General features: G+C 47.9%; 1 protein-coding gene across 2 annotated transcripts; it reads left to right on the top strand.

Moving 5' to 3' along the window:
* C15H11orf91 (chromosome 15 C11orf91 homolog) lies at positions 1-5,016 on the top strand. Of its 2 annotated transcripts, XR_009729672.1 has the most exons (3): positions 1-3,573; positions 4,259-4,454; positions 4,765-4,852. XR_009729672.1 is itself a non-coding variant. In XM_061381089.1 (2 exons), exons 1-2 carry the CDS (start codon positions 3,078-3,080, stop codon positions 4,848-4,850), a joined length of 582 nt encoding a protein of 193 aa, XP_061237073.1. In that variant the 5' UTR covers positions 5-3,077; the 3' UTR covers positions 4,851-5,016. The 2 variants fall into 2 exon arrangements, 1 of the variants encoding a protein (XP_061237073.1); XM_061381089.1 differs by lacking the exon at positions 4,259-4,454 and having other exon boundaries at positions 5-3,573; positions 4,765-5,016.
* Positions 5,017-19,291: the final 14,275 nt, after the last annotated feature.

The raw sequence follows: 19,291 nt of genomic DNA, 5'->3' as shown, positions 1-19,291 counted from the left end.
CTGAACTGAACTGAATGCAAAGTCTCTTTCCATTCTAAGGATCTTCAACATGTAACAAGAGCTAATATAGGTACTATGCCCAGGTACTTAGATTGTCTCATTTAATCTTGCCAACCCAAGCAAGTAGGTACCATTACTATTCCCACTGTATGGATGAAAAACTGAGATTCAGAAAGGTTGACCCACACAGCCAAATACACAGTGGATTCACAGCTTGGTCCCAGGTCTGAATCTCAGACCCTGGTTCTCACCATTACTACGGTTCTGTAGAGGTGGGAAAAAACCTCCTCTGCTACTTCAGATTCAGTAGCTGGGTCATGAGAATTAAAGCAGCAAAAGACAGATTAACAGGAGAAAAAGTTTATTATGCACACACATGTGGGCCTTACACAACACTAGTGAAAACCCAAAGAAGTGTTTAGGCTTGAGAGCTCGTAAACCATTTCAACAAGGGAGATAGACTGTGAAGAAGACAAAGGGAAGGGCTTGGGTTTCCAGGGATTTTCATTTCTGGGTAAACTGTGGGAAGGTAAAGATTGGATTGGACAAAAAGTTGATGCAAGTTTTTTAGTAAGATCTTACAGAAAAACCCAAACGAACTTTTTGGCCAACCCAATAAATGGGGGAGACTTATGGAAGATAAAGTTTGCTTGGTAAGGCTCTGTTATGCAGTCTCAAGTTAGGGCCATTTCCAGTGATAAGAGTTGTCTCCTTATTCTGGCGTGGGAGAGGGGGTTGGGGACACCTCCACAAAGGGAAATTTATTTTATCTTTACAAAGGAAATTCTGTAACCTTTAAAAGGGGAAATTTATGCCCTGCTTTTAGGCAGAAAAGGAGAGGACAGAGTAACTCCTGTGTCTGTTTTTTCTCAATTAACTTCAACTTAAAATAATTCTTATGCCAAAGTGGTGTATTTTGTGGTGGTATATTCTGATCTCCTTCAGGTCCCACAATAAATAACACTGTTTTAAAAGTGCCCAAATATTTATTGAGCCCTATTATATGCCCTGGTGGCTCAGTTGGTAAAGAATCTGCCTGAAATGCAGGGGACCTGGGATTGATCCCTGCGTTGGCAAGATCCCCTGGAGAAGGAAATGGCAACCCACTCCAGTACTCTTGCCTGGAAAATCCCATGGACAGAGGAGCCTGGCGAGCTACATACAGTCCATGGGGTCATAAGAGTCAGACACGACTTGGTGACTAAGCCATTCCACCACCACTATTATATGCCAGCATTATAAGATCCTTGGGCCAGATCCTCACCCTCAAGAAGCTTACAGGTGAGTATGGGAAGAAAAAGCTTCTTAGTTTCAGACAAGCCCATCAATGGGAACTGCTCTTATATTTGGACAGAATACATACATTTACAAGTTCTTCACACACACTATTGTCTTCCATCTGATCATCAGAAACAACCCTATGAGGCCGCCTGGTTCTTTTATTTTGCAGAAAACCACCTTAGAAGTCAAGCAACTCACCACTCCAAGACATTTGACTCTGCTTTGCTGCTACACACACATACACCCACACAGTATTTGCTATTGGACCTGGATCTGACTCAGATCTTGATCTAACTGACCAACAGACTAAACTGGCCCCTACCCATCTTTGTTCATTCACCTCAATATCATTAGGCAGAGATTTTTCCCTCTATGACTAATACAGGCTACTATTTAAATGAGCTGGGCATGTCCTTGGGCAGTATATCCAAGTCACCTTAAATAACTGAGCTCTTTGAGGGTTGCTCTGCAGAATTTCCTATTGGTGGTTTGTTGACTGCCTTTTAGCTCCTGATAGGCAATGTTTGGAAGAAAACTAAACTGCATTTCACTAAAGACACCTAGGTCAGATCTATTACAAATCCATAAGAGGCTCGCTCTCTCTCCTTTTTTTTCCCCAGAATTGTCCACAACACTGGGAAATTTGGTGAAAACTTGGGTTGGTTCTAACAGCTATTCCCATCAACCTGCTTCTTCTGTTACAGAGAATGTAAAGTCAGATACTTGTTTCCCCAGACTTCTCTGCAAGGAGGGGTGGTAAGAGAAGTATGCTGATGCAGGGGGCAAGTTTCTAGGATTTTTTTTTTTTTTTTCTCCCTATAAGAGGAGAGAGGCTTCCCAGGTGGCACAGTGGGAAAGAATCCACCTGCCAAGGCAAATTCAATCCCTGGGTGGAGAAGATCCCCTGGCTAGGAAATGGCAACCCACTCCAGTGTTCTTGCCTGGAAAATTCCATGGACAGAGGAGCCTGGTGGGCTACAGTCTATGGGGTCGCAAAGAGTCTGACACGATTGAGCACACACGCAGGCACAAACACGTGAAAGGACAGGAAGACGGAAGAAAGTCTCCTCTCAGAGTCTCCTCTCGCGGCTTCCTACTTTTGGATGAGGTTATAGTGGGATGCCGGAGAAGGCAATGGCACCCCACTCCAGTGCTCTTGCCTGGAAAATCCCATGGATGGAGGAGCCTGGTAGGCTGCAGTCCATGGGGTCACTAAGAGTCGGACACGACTGAGCCACTTCGATTTCACTTTTCACTTTCCTGCATTGGAGAAGGAAATGGCAACCCACTCCAGTGGTCTTGCCTGGAGAATCCCAGGGACCGGGGAGCCTGATGGGCTGCCCTCTATGGGGTCGCACAGAGTCGGACACGACTGAAGTGACTTAGCAGCATAGTGGGATGAGAGAGCAGGAGTCAGGGGTGCAATAACACAAGTGAGGCTTGTGAAATTCAGTGGTGGTAGCGGGAGTCTTGGGGCGGGACCTGGCCGGGGTCTGGAGGACGTGGAGCTGCTGTCGTCGAGGACGGTGAGTGATCGCCGGTAGGGGATGAGCAGCACAACAGACCGGATCCACCCGATTCCCCAGTCCCTCTACTAGGATGGTCTTTCTCACTCCAGGGGCCGTCGGCGGGCCACATTCTGGGGCGTGGCCAGCCGGACTTGAAAACCCCGACTGTGTGGGGGCGGGGCCGCTCCCTCGGGGCGTGGCCTGTGGAACCTCGGAATCCCGGCGACTCGGGGCCGGGCTCGCGTCTCCTGGCACGGGGTTCCTCCCACGCAGCTTCCCATTCAAACGATGCCGAAGGGGCGGCGCGGCAGCCAGAGCCCCACGATGAGCCAGCGACCGGCTCCGCCCCTCTACTTCCCCTCCCTCTACGACCGCGGCATCTCCTCGTCCCCACTCAGCGACTTCAACATCTGGAAAAAGCTCTTCGTGCCGCTGAAGGCTGGAGGCGCGCCGGCGGGAGGGGCGCCGGCGGCGGGGGGCCGGTCACTGCCCCAGGGGCCCTCGGCCCCAGCGCCCCCGCCGCCACCCGGCCTGGGTCCCCCTAGTGAGCGCCCTTGTCCCCCGCCCTGGCCCTCCGGCCTGGCTTCCATCCCCTACGAGCCTCTGCGCTTCTTCTACTCTCCACCGTCGGGGCCTGAGGCAGCGGCCTCCCCGCTGGCTCCTGGCCCCACGACCTCCCGGCTAGCCTCTGCCTCCCACCCCGAGGAGTTGTGCGAGCTGGAGATCCGGATTAAGGAGCTGGAGCTGCTCACCATAACTGGGGACGGCTTCGACTCCCAGCGCTGTGCGTGACCTTGGCGCCTTAGCCTGCCTCGGCTCCCTCCTTGGCTCCGTGCCCCCTGAACCCCTCACCCGCAGTGTGGCCTTTAGGCTCAGACTCCAGTTCCCAGGAACCCCAGATCCCAAACCAAAACCTCCCCCCACCCCGGAATCCAGACACTTCATCCTGGATTTCAACCAATTTCTTCCTCCACCGTGAATCTGGACCCTTTTGCCCCAAGTTCCAACCTCCCTCCGCCCTGAGCCTTTTTGTTACTTTGAATTCTGAGCTCTAAACCTGGAACTCGGTCCATCACAACCCCCAGGTTGAACTTTAAGCCTCCTGCACAGTAGTACACTGGGGGTCCACCCCCACAGACAACCCCTGTTTCTAGAGACCTGGCTCAGTGTTTATCTTAACTTGGGGTCCTCAGTGGAAGGAGGGGAAGTAGGTGAGGGTCGTTTGATCTCTAGGGAGAGGTGCAAGACCTAGAAGGCTGAGGACACTCACTGAGGGGCTTTGGGATCATCCATTTCTCAATGCTGGAAGGTCACCTCCTGTGATGCCTCTGGCTGCCCTCTCACCAGGGTCCTGGCCTCTGCCATCTGATCTTAGGTCTAAAGTCTTGGACAGACCAGGGCAGACCAGGTGTGCTGATGTGGGCAGGATTCCTCTAGTGTGCAAACTGACTGAGTCCTCCCTGTTCCAGAGTGAAGTTGTTAAATCCAGTTTTACTCCCAGAAGGACCAGATTGCACTGTGGAATATTCAGGAGCCATAGGCTGTTCAACAGACTTTGTCTTTGCCAACACCTGGTCTGGCTAAGTCTAGCACTTGACCACTGGAGGAGGGCAGATGGGTCTAGAAAGAGCATCCCCACCATTGTGAAATAAACTACATGTTTAGGTACATGTGGCTATGGGAACGGTCCCCAATTCATCAGGCACTCTCTTATGTCCCCGTCCCCACTGCCTCAAGAAGAAAATTCCTAGAATACTTGGACTTTCCAAGTCCTGGATTTCTCAACCACATATTTCTCCACTTGGATGTGTTTTGGCTCTTAGGGGTTTCCCCCACCCCCTCACCCATCTTGGGTCTGAATAGGTTTGGGACTCATGTGGGGAAGCACATGATTGCTTCCCCAAAGCTAGCTTTGGAAGTGTTAGAAAAAAGCCCTTCTCTCTCCTACATCTAAGTTTGTTTTGGTCTTCTGCAGATAAATTCTTGAAGGCACTGAAAGATGAAAAGTTACAAGGTCTGAAGACCAGGCAGCCTGGAAAGAAGTCGGCCTCTCTCTCCTGAGGAGCTGCCCACCAGAGTCTGGCAGCCGCCTCCTTAGGTGTTAGTGCTTAGATAATGTGTCCTGTTTGTTGTCATTTCAAAGATCGTTATTTTCTGTTCTGTATTTACTGCTGTTCTCGTTGCTCCCAGCACGTACTCCACATACAGTGCCCACTTGCATGGTAAATCTCATGGTCTTTGTCCTGTCTGTGCCACTGCTGGGGGGTAGTGCTCTCATGGGGGCTGGAGGCTGCTGCCCAGCCAGCATTCAGGGGCTTCCAAGACCAGGGGAGGAGGGGATCCCCAACACTGTCAAGGCAGGGGGATTGGAAAAAGCCAAGGGCAACATATATTTGGTTCTGTTGCCATGTCCCTACTCAGAAAGGCTCTTTGAGGACTGTAACAAGGGGTTAGTTTGGTTTCAAACAGCTTTAGTCCTTAGAAATGTTTTATAATTTTTAAATGTTTTTTGGAGCACAAAACTCTTTGCTAATCTGATGAAAGGCACAGTCCTTCCTAGACATTCATATAGTCAAATATTTGAGTGCTTATTATGTGTTAGGCACCCTCCTAGGCTCTTGGGATTGGGGGTGGGGATACAGACAACAAATATTATTAGTAAATCAAAATATGGTATCAGAAGATGACAGGTGAAGGGGAAAACAAAAAGTAGGGATGAGGATGGTCAGAGGGTGGGAGGAAAGCAGGGTTTCTTGAAGAGAGAACATGTAAACAGTGCTTGATGGAGATTGAGGGCAATAGCCAGGAGACACTGTAGGGGAGCATTTCAGGGTGAAGGGCAGGTGCAAGGGCTGAAGGTGGGAGCACGCTGGGAGGTTTGAGGGTCAGCAGAGAGCACAGATGGCTGGGGCAGGAGTAAGGGGAGGGAGGAAGGGATGGGTGCAGAGAGGGTCCTTTCGCATGGGACCTTACAAACATGGTAAGGCAGGGGATTTTACTCTGCGTGGGATGGAAAGTAGAGAGTTTTCAGCTGATGAGTAACAAGTTCTGATTTGTGCTATGTTGAGAACAGAGTAAGGAAGGATGAAGAGAAAACAGTTAGGAGGTTGTTGGAATTAATGCGGCTAAGTGAGAAGCAATGGTGCGGTATTCTTGCCCTTTCCCCCTCGCTGGGTCCCCTGCTGCCAGGTACTGCCTCTGTGGCGAGGAGGAGCAAGGACCCAGTGGCACAAGCACACGAAGGCTAACATATTGATAGAACAAATCTTTGATCTAGAACAAATCTTCCAGGGACTTCCCTGGTGGTTAAGACTCCATGCTCCCAATGCAGAGGAGATGGGTTTGATCCCTGGTGGGGGAACTAAGATCCTGCATGCCACACAGTGCAGCCTAAAAAACAAAACCTAAATCTTCCATTAAGTATAACGTTTGGGTGCTTAGCTTCTCGACCCCCTTGTGTCTTCACTATGCCAACAGCCTAGATCGTAGCTGAAGAATCTGTGAAGTTTGGGCTTCTTTCAGAGGACATTGGAAAAGAGTAGCTGGTGAGCCAGGCTTTCCTGGTGGCTCAGAGGTAAAGAGCCTACCTGCCAGTGCAGGGGACATGGGTTCCATTCCTGGGTCGGGAAGATCCCGTGGAGAAGGAAATGGCAACCCACCCCAATATTCTTGCCTCAAGAATCCCATGGACAGAGGAGCTTGGCCGGCTATAGTCCATGGGGTCGCAAGAGTTGGACGCAACTTATCTACTAAACAACAACAGCTGGTAAGCCAGGTGTCTTCAAAGACATGTGAAGTAGGAGGGAGAAGCAGAGTGAGCCTGACAAATAGCGTTGATTGGTCAAGAGGAGTGTGAGTATTTGCAACATGCTGAGGATTTAGCAACACGATTTCGATTTCGTATTGGTGATTTTGCAGTTTTGGTTGAGCAAAAGGGGTTGATGCCTGACTGCAGTTGTTTGAGAATGGGAGGAGAGGAATTAGAGACAGGAAGTAGATGCCTTTATAGGAAGTTCAGCTTCAGATAGAGCTGAGATCGGAGAAGGCGATGGCACCCCACTCCAGTACTCTTACCTGGAAAATCTCACGGACGGAGGAGCCTGGTGGGCTGCCGTCCGTGGGGTCATGAAGAGTTGGACACGACTGAGCTACTTCCCTTTCACTTTTCACTTTCAAGCATTGGAGAAGGAAATGGCAACCCACTCCAGTGTTCTTGCCTAGAGAATCCCAGGGACGGGGGAGCCTGGTGGGCTGCCGTCTATGGGGTCACACAGAGTCGGACATGACTGAAGTGACTTAGCAACAAGAGCTGAGATAGAAACAATTGGCAGGGCAAGCAGGATCAAGATAAGAGTGTTTTAAGAAAGGAGAAATGACCATGCATTTGTCTGATAGAGAATGACCCCGTAGAGGGACAAAAACTGACAAAGTAGAAGAGGTCTCTGCCTGACTCACAACAAGCCAAATGCTGAGACACCATCTTTGCAGCAAAAAGAGGTCTTATTTGTGAGACAACTGGAGGAGAGGCTGAACAAGTCATAAGTCTGCCCCCAAGAGGCAAGGGGCTAGGGTATTTATGGGGTTACAAATAAAGATGATGATTCAGGTCAGCTGGAGGCGTGGGGAATGTGGGGATGTGATTGGGAAAAGATTCAGGAATTGTCCTCCTGTGCAGATATAAGTCGCCTACGCACCTCTGCACATTCTGAGCGTGGAGGTTTGGGCCCTCTGATGTCAAGAAGTTCCTGAGTGGACCCTGGTGCAGTCCCAGTTAGAGGGTCAGTGGTCCTATCCAATCTTAACCCATTCAGATCGAATTAGCCTCCAAGTTTCTGGGCAATAACTCAGGCAAACATCTTACTGTTTAGGCTTCATGCTGCTGGGAGGACATGCAAGTCTTAAACTTGATTAGTGAAGACAGGTGAAATGGATTTAACCTATGGCTTCAGAGAGAGGAAGAATTGCTGGAATGGTGTCCTTGAGTGGATGAGAGGGGTCAGGTCTAGTTTATAGTAGAGGGATTGGCTTTGGATGGAAGCAGAGATGGTTTATTCTTAATGTGCTTAGTTGCTCAGTCATGTCCGATTCTTTGCGACCCCATGGACTGTAGCCCCCTAGGCTCCTCTATCCATGGGGATTCCCCAGGCAAAAGTACTGGAATGAATTGTCATGCCCTCCTCCAGGGGATCTTCCCAACCCAGGGATTGAACCCAAGTCTCCCATATTGCAGGTGGATTCTTTACCACTGAGCCACCAGGGAAGCCCTGGGTTTTCAATAGATTGGCTTTGGATGGAAGCAGAGATGGTTTATCCTTAATAGCATGAGGTTATCACCCAATGATGATAGATGGGGTGGTGGGAGCCCCAGAGGCTACATACACTTGCCCCAGAGTTTGTGCAGCGACCAGCAGCTTGAGGACACAAATGTGCATGTCTGTGAGGCCCAGCTGGAGACCCTGGGCACGGGTACTGGGATCCAGGCAGAGGCTGGCCAGCCACAGAGCTGCTGCCTGACTGCAGGGTCGTTTCAGCCACTGCTGCCCACAGCCAGGAGTATGGGCCCAATGTCAGGCCAAAGCCCCCAGGTTCTAAACCTTAGCAACGAATTTGAGTGTTTCCAAAACCCAGTATAGGGTGAGAAAGTCTGGACAGTCCCTCAGAATTCACAACTGTGGGAGTTCACAACCCCAGAATTCACAATCCCCGGGAGTCCTCCCACCCTGGGCATTCCAGGTCCTGTCTCCCCTCTCTCGGAGGAAGCTAGATTCCCATTACCCCAGGCTGGTTGATGCAAGAGAATCTCCCTTGTTCTAGAAAACTTCAGGCTGGCAAGTCCAGCGAGGGGAGCTGGAGACTCTTAATGAAAGTCAGGAAAACTCAGCAGCAAGCTCAAGGAGGGCAGAGCTACCCGGGGAGGGGGGAGGCGGGGCATTTCCCATTTCTTCCCCAGAGCCTCCATTGCCCCCCACCCCCATCCATCCAGACTCATAAAACTGGCCGCTGATTAAGTGCATCCTGGGCACAGAGGGAGGCAGTTGACATGAACAGTCTACTTCTTAGTAGTACCGGGAATCCATGCTTTCACTGCACGGGGCACGGGTCCAATCCTTGGTCAGGGAACTAAGGTCCAGAAAACCCCATGGCATGGCAAAAAATAATAATTCTTACTAGCACCTTGTGATATAGGAACCATTCTTGGCATGTTTTACAAATAAGGGGACAGAGACTCTGAAAGGTGTAGTGACTTATACCCTCCTCCACCCCTGGGCATAGGGCTAGGGAATGGCAGAGTGAGGAGTGGAAGTCAGGCTTGTCAAGGTTCTCCCAGGCCTTCCTGCAGCGTAAAAGGGCACAGACATAGGGTAAGCCCTAGTGAGTCACCAGAAGGAAACATTAGGTTCAATACCGGGAGGACATAGTTTGGGAGTGCGCTGAGTTGTCTCCCAATGTTGAGAATGAGTTGACAATCTTATGGTATCACAGTCAAGGTCCCAGGAATGCCCGCACTCAGCCCCATCGCTTGTCCCTTCATCCCATGGCTTTGGTCACAGGTCCTGTTATCAGGATGGTGGAGGAGGCAGGTCCTGTGATTCTCAGTCTGTCCTGAACAGAATGGAATGGAAGAGGCTGTATACCAATGAGAAGAATGCTTGGTAATTGAAAACAAGATAAGGCTCCAGGTAAATAATTAGATAAATGCAGTGGCATGCTGGAGCCAGCTGGAACAGCTCATGAAAGCCAATGGTTAAATTTTGAGGAATTTTGTAAGCCGGTTGTTAAATACAGCCATTGTTAAAAATTAACTTGTATCAACTTACAATTAAACAATATTTAAAATGAAGGTAATAAATATTCAAAATCCAGCACTCCCTAATTATTTTGCTCCATTTTACAATTACCCGTGCTCTTAAAGTTATTTATGGCTCTCATGTCTGTATGGTCGAAATATTATATAACAGTGTACTAATGTTACATTCCTTCTGAGTAATGTCCATGTTGATGTTTTGAAACTGGCCACAGTGAGAGTATTTACACTATGGAAATTGGCAAATGTACAAATCCAGATTGTTCTTGTCCTCTCTACTCTTTCCAACCTCCATAAAAAGTTGGTTGTTAAACATTTACTAATACACCACCAGATAAACAGGAAAAATCACTGATAGCTGAGCTAGAAGGAAAGCTGCTTTGGGACACTCAGAATTGGGCTGAAGGTATGACTGAAGCTCCCTGCTGCTTCTGGTTTGTCTGCCCACTTAGTTACCCTCATGGAAGAGGTAGGAAAGAAGAGCCTAGTTATCTGCTCATGAAGGCAGGCTTTTTTTTTGCCACTGGACTTGTAGGATCTTAGTTGCCCTGAACCAGGGATCCAACCTGTGCCCCCTGCAGTGGAAGCATGGAGTGTCAACCACGGATGATGCAAGGCCCAGGGAATGTCCTGGACCTCAGCCAATCAGATTAGCAGCTTGTACTCTCAGGGCATCAGCGTAGAGGGTGAACAAAGGAAACAGCCCATGGGGTGGGGGACTGACGTTCATCCTCTCCAGCGGTAACTTGTTTGAGCTAGATGGAACAGCAAATCTGACAGAGGGTGAAACCAGATGTTTGCATCATGACTTCTCCATCAACAGATTGTTAGTCCTGAGAGAAGCAGAGATTTCAAGGTGATGGGAAACCTCCCACCCCCTCAACCAAATAACCTGTGCCCTACGCTATGGCCAAAGGATTCAGGCAGGATCCAGTGCCTGCAGGGGCCTGGCTTCTTGGGGAGCAGGAGGAAGATAGATGTCATTGCTGCGTTCAAGTTTCCCTCTCTGTGGAGGTGAAGGCTGTACTGGTGCCTCATGCACACTGGCCTTTTCCTTTCAACGACATCTTGAGCCTGTCACCATCCAGATATGTGACCTTGGGAATGTTACTCAAATTCTCTGAGCCTGTCTCATCATCTGGGAGATGGAGACATGTTCTCATCAGTTCAGCTCAGTTCAGTTCAGTCACTCAGTCGTGTCCGACTCTTTGCGACCCCATGAATCGCAGCACGCCAGGCCTCCTTGTCCATCACCATCTCCCGGAGTTCACTCAAACTTACCTCCATCGAGTCGGTGATCCCATCCAGCCAGCTCATCCTTTGTCATCACCTTTTCCTCCTGCCCCCAATCCCTCCCAGCATGAGTCTTTTCCAATGATTCAACTCTTCGCATGAGGTGGCCAAAGTACTGGAGTTTCAACCTTAGCATCATTCCTTCCAACATGGGTGGGAGAAAACAATCAAGATGATAGACCGGAAATTTTTCTCAGATGAGAGTCATAATTACCATAGTCATAGTTTCCCATCCTATTTAGGACTCATCTCTCACTGCTGAGCTACTAGCCCTGAATCTGCAGGGCTCTACAAAAGTGATGGGGGTGAGTATGGCTGGGGGTGCAATTTGGGGAAGAGGTTGATTCTTTTCTAGTGAGGGCCAACCATGTCCCTCCCAGGCAGCATCACATCTGCCACTTCAGATGAGGTCAAGGACATGGCCCCTCCATAGGTGGTGCCCCAAAGAGAGGGCTTCCATCCCGTCCACAGCCGAGCATCAGTATATCCAAGTGCAGCGACCAGAGGCAAAGTGACTAGAGAGGAATCCAGAAGATGCATCCATGACACCGAGCTGGAAGATCACATGTTCTAGGGGCTCTTCTTGTTGGTGGGGGAAAGAGGCCACTCAAAGCAGCTCACTTACATAACAAGAGGGGATGATGGTAGGGTTGGTGGTTACAAACAGTAGAAACGAACGCAAGAGAAAGAAACAAAGGGGGCGTCTAGGGCTTTAGGAGGAAAGGAATGTGGTGCTGCCACTGGACACTTGGCTTCAACCACGTTTGTTCTCTCCAATCACATTTGTTCCTTGGAGAGCAAATGTGATTGGCTGGTGTGGGTTGCTTGTCTCTTTCTGTCCGTATTGGGGTGGGGTGGCCAGAGTCCTGAGATTGCCACCCCACCAGAGGCCCTTGGAACAGAGGAGCAGTTTTAGACACATCACATGTCCCGTCATGGACTTCAAGTCCCATTGGCACCAGGGCCTGGAAGCCACAAGGAGCCCAGGCAGCTAGCCCCTTCTGTTCCTCTCACTCCACACACCTGCACACCTCGTGCCTTTCTCCCTAGACTGTCGACTCAGTTCAGGTTCCCCTAGAGAGTCACGTCGGGTTCCCTCTCACAGGAAGCCTTTGCTAGTTCCAGTTCCTAAAGGAAGAATGGGAGTGGCTCACCAGCTGGCTTTGGGCTCACCTCACAAGTCAGGGGAGAGGAGAGACAGAGCAGCAAAGGCCCTATCAGTTCATTTCAGTTCAGTTCAGTCGCTCAGTCGTGTCCGACTCTTTGCGACCCCATGAATCGCAGCACGACAGGCCTCCCTGTCCATCACCAACTCCCAGAATTCACCCAGACTCACATCCATCGAGTCAGTGATGCCATCCAGCCATCTCATCCTCTGTTGTCCCCTTCTCCTCCCGCCCCCAATCCCTCCCAGCATCACAGTCTTTTCTACTGGAGCCTAGGGGAGGATTTCTGCAGAAGCAGGAATAAACGTTAGCTGTTCCAGCCATCATTCCCCAGCACCCCCAGGATTACTCATCTCATCTCTGTTTCTGTCTGAATGCAGTGCCAACATTCTATAACTGAAAACAGTGCATACACACTAAACCTGCACGCCTTTACTGATTTGTTCATTCATTTATCCATTCAATGGTTCTTCACTTCTCTGAGCCCTTTTCCTCATCTGAAAAATGCACGGTTCTTCCCCTGGCTGGGGCTGCGAATTAACTGAGAGAATGTATAAACTGCTCAGCTCACGACCTGACACACAGCTGATGCTCACCATCCTAGGGTTTGCCAGGCAAATTTACATAGAAGTTTCTGGTCATCAGCACAAAATCCTTGTTTCTGTCTTGGTGGTGGGGGTAGGGGGGCGGGATCCACTAGATGGCAGCATGGATTTAGACATGGGATGAAATCGCCCCCTGCCCCCTCTCAGGTCCAGGGCTGATATTTATCAGCTTGCTCACTATTATCTAGAAGAAAATGCAATTTGCATAGCCATTGCGGACGCTCATTGTAAAAATAAACACAGGTGCAACATCAGCCCTTTCCCAGAAGTGGCAGCTGGCAACCTGCTGGGAGTCATGTTTTATACTCCCACAGGAAAAATCTCTTTCCAAAACCAGTTTCAAGGTGAAAGTCCAGTTCACATGAATTAAAAAAAGCTAGACAGGACCCATTTACGCTTATTTTCTGTATTGGTCTGCTCAGGTTGCTATAACAAAGCACCACAGACTGGGTGGTTTAAACAACAGACATTTATTTCTTACAGTTCTGGAGGCAGGGAAGTCCAAGTTCAAGGTGCTGGCCAATTTGGTTCCTGGTGAGAGTTCTCCTGGCTCGCAATCAGCTGCCTTCTTGTCCTGTCCTTACGTGACAGAGAAAGGGAGGGAGGGAGGGAGGGAGAGAGCACTCTGCTCTGTTTCCCTCTTGTCATCGTTGTTACTTAGTCACTAAGTAGTGTCCGACTCTGCGACCTCGTAGACTGTAGCCCATAAGGCTCCTCTGTCCATGGGATTCTCCAGGCAAGAATACTGGAGTGGGGTTGCCAGGCCCTCCTCCAGAGGATCTTACCAACCCAGGGATCAAAGCTGAGTCTCTTGCATTACAGATGGGTTCTTTACCACCGAGCTGCCAGGGAAGTTCCTCTTTCTTCTTATAAGGACATTAATCCCATCATGAAGGTCCTGCACTCGTGACCTCAGTCAGTTAAATCACTCAGTCATGTCCGACTCTTTGCAACCCCATGGTCTGCAGCTCGCCAGGCCTCCCTGTCCATCACCAACTCCTGGAGTTTACTCAAACTCATGTCCATTGAGTCAGTGATGCCATCCAACCATCATCTAAACCTAATTACCTCCAAAGGCTCCATCTCCAAACAGCAACACATTGGGGATTAATGTTTCAATGTGTGGAGGAGGGGAGAACTCGACACATTTTAATCCACAGCAGATCAGTGTTGTCTAACAGAACTTTCTGCAGGGACAGAAATATTCTATATCTGTGCTGCTTAATATGGAGCCGTTAGTCACATGTGGCTAGAGGAACTGAATTTTAAATTTTATTTTTAGTTATTTAAATTTCAGTTTAAATAGCCACATAGGGTTAGTGACTACCATAATAGACAGCTCAGGACTAAATAGAGGTGAAGGCAATGGCACCCCACTCCAGTACTTTTGCCTGGAAAATCCCATGGATGGAGAAGCCTGGTAGGCTGCAGTCCATGGGGTCACTAGAGTCGGACACGACTGAGTGACTTCACTTTCACTTTTCACTTTCATGCATTGGAGAAGGAAATGGCAACCCACTCCAGTGTTCTTGCCTGGAGAATCCCAGGGACGGGGGAGCCTGGTGGGCTGCCATCTCTGGGGTTGCACAGAGTTGGACACGACTGAAGCGACTTAGCAGCAGCAGTATATATACACACATACACTTTTTTTTTCCCCCTCTCCTTGGAGAAGGAAATGGCAACCCACTCCAGTATTCTTACCTGGAGAATCCTATGGACAGATGAGCCTGGTGGACTACAGTCCATGAGATCGCAGAGTCAGACACGACTGAGCTACAAACACTTATTTAATTGATTGTGTTACATTTGGAAAGAGGGAAATTTGGGGTTTAATGTAGGCTTGGTTTCCAAAGTTAACTGATACGGGAGCAGGTAAAAATGGTACCTCTTTATAAACCAGTGAAGTGAAAGCACTGCCCATGGTGACACAGTAGCAGCTCCTCCAAGTAGCAGCTCCTTCCTGTGTAAGCCTCCAGGAATCTAGGTTCCCTTTCTATACCTCCTGGGGGTGATTTGGGAGGAGTCACAGGTCCACCAGGACAGGCTTGCTAGTCCAGGGTGCTTCATGTGTGTTTGTGTGCATGTGTGTTTGTGTTCATGCACATATATGTACATGATCGGGCCTCTTACAGAATAAGGTTGTGACACTTTACGTGGGAAAGCGGGGTGGTTTCCTAGTCCGAATTGTTCACTGTATCCTTCCTCATCTATCCCAAAGAAACAGTCTATTACAGGTATGTTTCAAGAACTGATGTCATTTTATAGTTTGTTTTAGGAACAGAGCAAAGATGCTCTGATGCGACCAGTTCTAGCAGAGGACAAGGTGTTTTGGGGTCTGGTACAAGAAAGACCACTGGGGTCTAGCAACACTTGGAGTTTCTCCCGAGCCCTGCCACACCCACTGCTATCAACTATCAAGTACCTGTTAGCAAGTAGTTTCTTTGTGCCAGGTCCCGGGTTTAGCACTCTACGTCTAGCATCTCATTAATATGTACAGGCTGAACCCGTGAGGCCCTTGTCCTCACCCCCATTTATAGGGGCACCAAGAAGTGTACAGCTAGGGTGTGGGCAAGCTGCTCCAAGGCCCAAACACTTAAACCCCAGCTCATTTTCTGTTGACTAATTTCAATCTATTTTCTTTTCCCTGTTCCCCTCCAGCCCACCTCAGCTAGCTGTTATGGAGAATGTTTGTGTGAGCAAATGTCATAACCGCCAAGAGTCTGGACTCCAAGATAATGACAGGTAAGTTTTCTCCTGAGTTCAGCCTAGGTGAACTTTACTTTAGCAATGCCGTGCCTGAGCAGTTACATGGGTAGTCTCACGTAACCGAATCTCATTTTCCACTGGCCTACTATATAATTCTGGTAATGAGTTCCACGTCAATCTTGTAGAGGTGATCATCTTTGCTGCCGACGCTTTTTTTTTTTTTTTGGCCTTGCTGCACAAGTATGTGGGATCTTAGTTCCCTGACCAGAGATTAAACCCACATCGCCTGCATTGGCAGTGTGGAGTCTTAACCATTGGACCACGAGGGAAGTCCCCAGCCCAGGTGTTTTGGAAAGAGTTGTGTGCTGTGATGAGGGTGTATGCCCTGGGTGGGTTGAATCTTTCGGGTGCTCAGAAAGATGACTCTCAGAAGTGATGGGACCATGGAATCTGTGGGAGATCTCCAGCCAGCTCCAGCTAGTCTCACCCCGGCCAGGTGATGAAGGGACTTCTCTGTCACAGGACCAGTCCCCTCTCCCTAGATGTCCTGAGCTCAGCCTCTGTTTGGGGGCCTTATGGGTGTCCTGAGCTGTTGAAAAGGGATGCTGTCTACAATGGAGAGCCAAAAGGGGCTGAGCATAGCAGTCACTCCTGGTGGATCAATAGGTGATGCTTCAGCTCTGGCAAGATAGTGAGTTCCTCAGTGCTAGAAGTATTCAAGCAGAGATTAATCAATAACAATAACCTTGCAGTTGTCAACTGCGTGTTCTCTCTTTCCAGCTCTACAGTTATTTCACTGACCAGATCTTAGCTTCATTTCACAGAGAAGGCTCAGAGAGGGAACGTGACTTGCCCAATGTCACACAGCTAGAATGTGGTAAAGATGAGGTTTAAATCCCATTCAGGTATGACCTAAATCAAATCCCTTATGACTATACAGTGGAAGTGAGAAATAGATTTAAGGGACTAGATCTGATAGATAGAGTGCCTGATGAACTATGGATGGAGGTTCATGACATTGTACAGGAGGCAGGGATCAAGACCATCTCCATGGAAAAGAAATGCAAAAAAGCAAAATGGCTGTTTGGGGAGGCCTTACAAATAGCTGTGAAAAGAAGAGAAGCGAAAAGCAAAGGAGAAAAGGAAAGATATAAGCATCTGAATGCAGAGTTCCAAAGAATAGCAGGGAGAGATAAGAAAGCCTTCCTCAGTGATCAATGCAAAGAAATAAAGGAAAACAACAGAATGGGAAAGACTAGAGATCTCTTCAAGAAAATTAGAGATACCAAGGGAACATTTCATGCAAAGATGGGCTCAATAAAGGACAGAAATGGTATGGACTTAACAGAAGCAGAAGATAGCAAGAAGAGGTGGAAAGAATACACAGAAGAACTGTACAAAAAAGATCTTCACGACCCAGATAATCACGATGGTGTGATCACTCACCTAGAGCCAGACATCTTGGAATGTGAAGTCAAGTGGGCCTTAGAAAGCATCACTATGAACAAAGCTAGTGGAGGTGATGGAATTCCAGTTGAGCTATTTCAAATCCTGAAAGATGATGCTGTGAAAGTGCTGTACTCAATATGCCAGCAAATTTGGAAAACTCAGCAGTGGCCACAGGACTGGAAAAGGTCAGTTTTCATTCCAATCCCAAAGAAAGGCAATGTCAAAGAAAGCTCAAACTACCGCACAATTACACTCATCTCACACGCTAGTAAAGTAATGCTCAAAATTCTCCAAGCCAGGCTTCAGCAGTACGTGAACCGTGAACTTCCAGATGTTCAAGCTGGTTTTAGAAAAGGCAGAGGAACCAAAGATCAAATTGCCAACATCCACTGGATCATGGAAAAAGCAAGAAAGTTCCAGAAAAACATCTATTTCTGCTTTATTGACTATGCCAAAGCCTTTGACTGTGTGGATCACAAACTGTGGAAAATTCTGAAAGAGATGGGAATACCAGATCACCTGACGTGCCTCTTGAGAAATCTATATGCAGATCAGGAAGCAACAGTTAGAACTGGACGTGGAACAACAGACTGGTTCCAAATAGGAAAAGGAGTATGTCAAGGCTGTATATTGTCACCCTGCTTATTTAAATTATATGCAGAGTATATAATGAGAAACACTGGGCTGGAAGAAGCACAAGCTGGAATCAAGATTGCCGGGAGAAATATCAACAACCTCAGATGCAGATGACACCATCCTTATGGCAGAAAGTGAAGAGGAACTAAAAAGCCTCTTGATGAAAGTGAAAGAGGAGAGTGAAAAAGTTGGCTTAAAGCTCAACATTCAGAAAACTCAGATCATGGCAACTGGTCCCATCACTTCATGGGAAATAGATGGGGAAACAGTGTCAGACTTTATTTTTTAGGGCTCCAAAATCACTGCAGATGGTGATTGCAGCCATGAAATTAAAAATGCTTACTTCTCAGAAGGAAAGTTATGACCAACCTAGATAGCATATTCAAATGCAGAGACACTACTTTGCCAACAAAGGTCCGTCTAGTTGAGGCTATGGTTTTTCCAGTGGTCATGTATGGATGTGAGAGTTGGACTGTGAAGAAAGCTGAGCACCGAAGAATTGATGCTTTTGAACTGTGGTGTTGGAGAAGACTCTTGAGAGTCCCTTGGACTGCAAGGAGATGCAATCAGTCCATCCTAGAGGAGATCAGTCCTGGGTGTTCTTTGGAAGGAATGATGCTAAAGCTGAAACTCCAGTACTTTGGCCACCTCATGCGAAGAGTTGACTCATTGGAAAAGACTCTGATGCTGGGAGGGGTTGGGGGCAAGAGGAAAAGGGGACAACAGAGGATGAGATGGGTGGGTGGCATCACGAACTTGATGGACGTGAGTCTCAGTGAACTCCGGGAGTTGGTGGTGGACAGGGAGGCCTGGCGTGCTGTGATTCATGGGGTCGCAAAGAGTCAGACACGACTGAGTGACTGAACTGCACTGAACTGGATGACCCCAAATCCTAACATGGGCATCCCTTTAAAATGTGATAACAGTGGTCTTAACAGACATTCAGAGCTAGAGTAAAACCTTTCAGACTTCAAACTGAAATTATTTTGGTGTCCTCTCACCCCATACGTAAATTAAATCAAGGAAATTCCTCCACTCCCACCCAGTGGTGACTGCATTGCTTTTTACTCCTAAATATTAAATTGCATTTAAAACTCTCCATGTGGATCCCATCCATTCCCTGCTCCCTCATTCTGAGTACCTGCCTTGCTGAAGCCCTACTTCTGCTGCATCTTTGACCAGGTAAGCCTATGTAGTATCCACAAAACATGAGGTTTTTTTCTGTGTTGATTCCAGAGTGGAAAGCTGGATAATTTCCCCACTAAATTGTCTTCCAATTAAGAGAGTCTAGGATCATATAATTTCAAAACCAGTAAGATAACATCAGTGATCACATGATGATTTCCAATATTATGAGAATTTATAAATACTTGTTAAAATTTTTTCCCTATGGGTAATGGAGAAAGAACTACTAAGTAAGAGAAAGGACAAAATGTGAACATGAGTATCCACTAACACCTTGGAAAGAAAATTATCAGTAAGACAATGTGCTTTATTTCATATGTAAATTGTCCAGGAGAAAACACAGTTTCAACCAAGCAAAACAGGCTAATGCAGCAAAGAAATGGTATCACAAAGAAAGAAAAAAGAAAAAGAAATGATAATCACCACAGAGCTCTACCTGGTTTGCCTGTTTAGATTTGCTCCATAGAGCAAATTTTATTCAGAGGCTGAATAAAAACCAAAATCCATTCATTAATAAGCCAGCACATCCTGAATAGCAGTTTATTGATATGAACAGTGCACAGTGAGAGTGTTCAGTGGACTGTGGCTTCATTCGTAAAGTATACGGTTCTTAAAATTTTCATTTGATGGCATAGTAGAGACCCTAAATTGGTTGTT

The sequence above is a fragment of the Bos javanicus genome, chromosome 15, assembly GCF_032452875.1.
Source record: "Bos javanicus breed banteng chromosome 15, ARS-OSU_banteng_1.0, whole genome shotgun sequence".
Lineage (NCBI taxonomy): Eukaryota > Metazoa > Chordata > Mammalia > Artiodactyla > Bovidae > Bos > Bos javanicus.
Note: the sequence above shows the minus strand (reverse complement) of the source record. Positions and strands in the feature narration are given on the sequence as shown.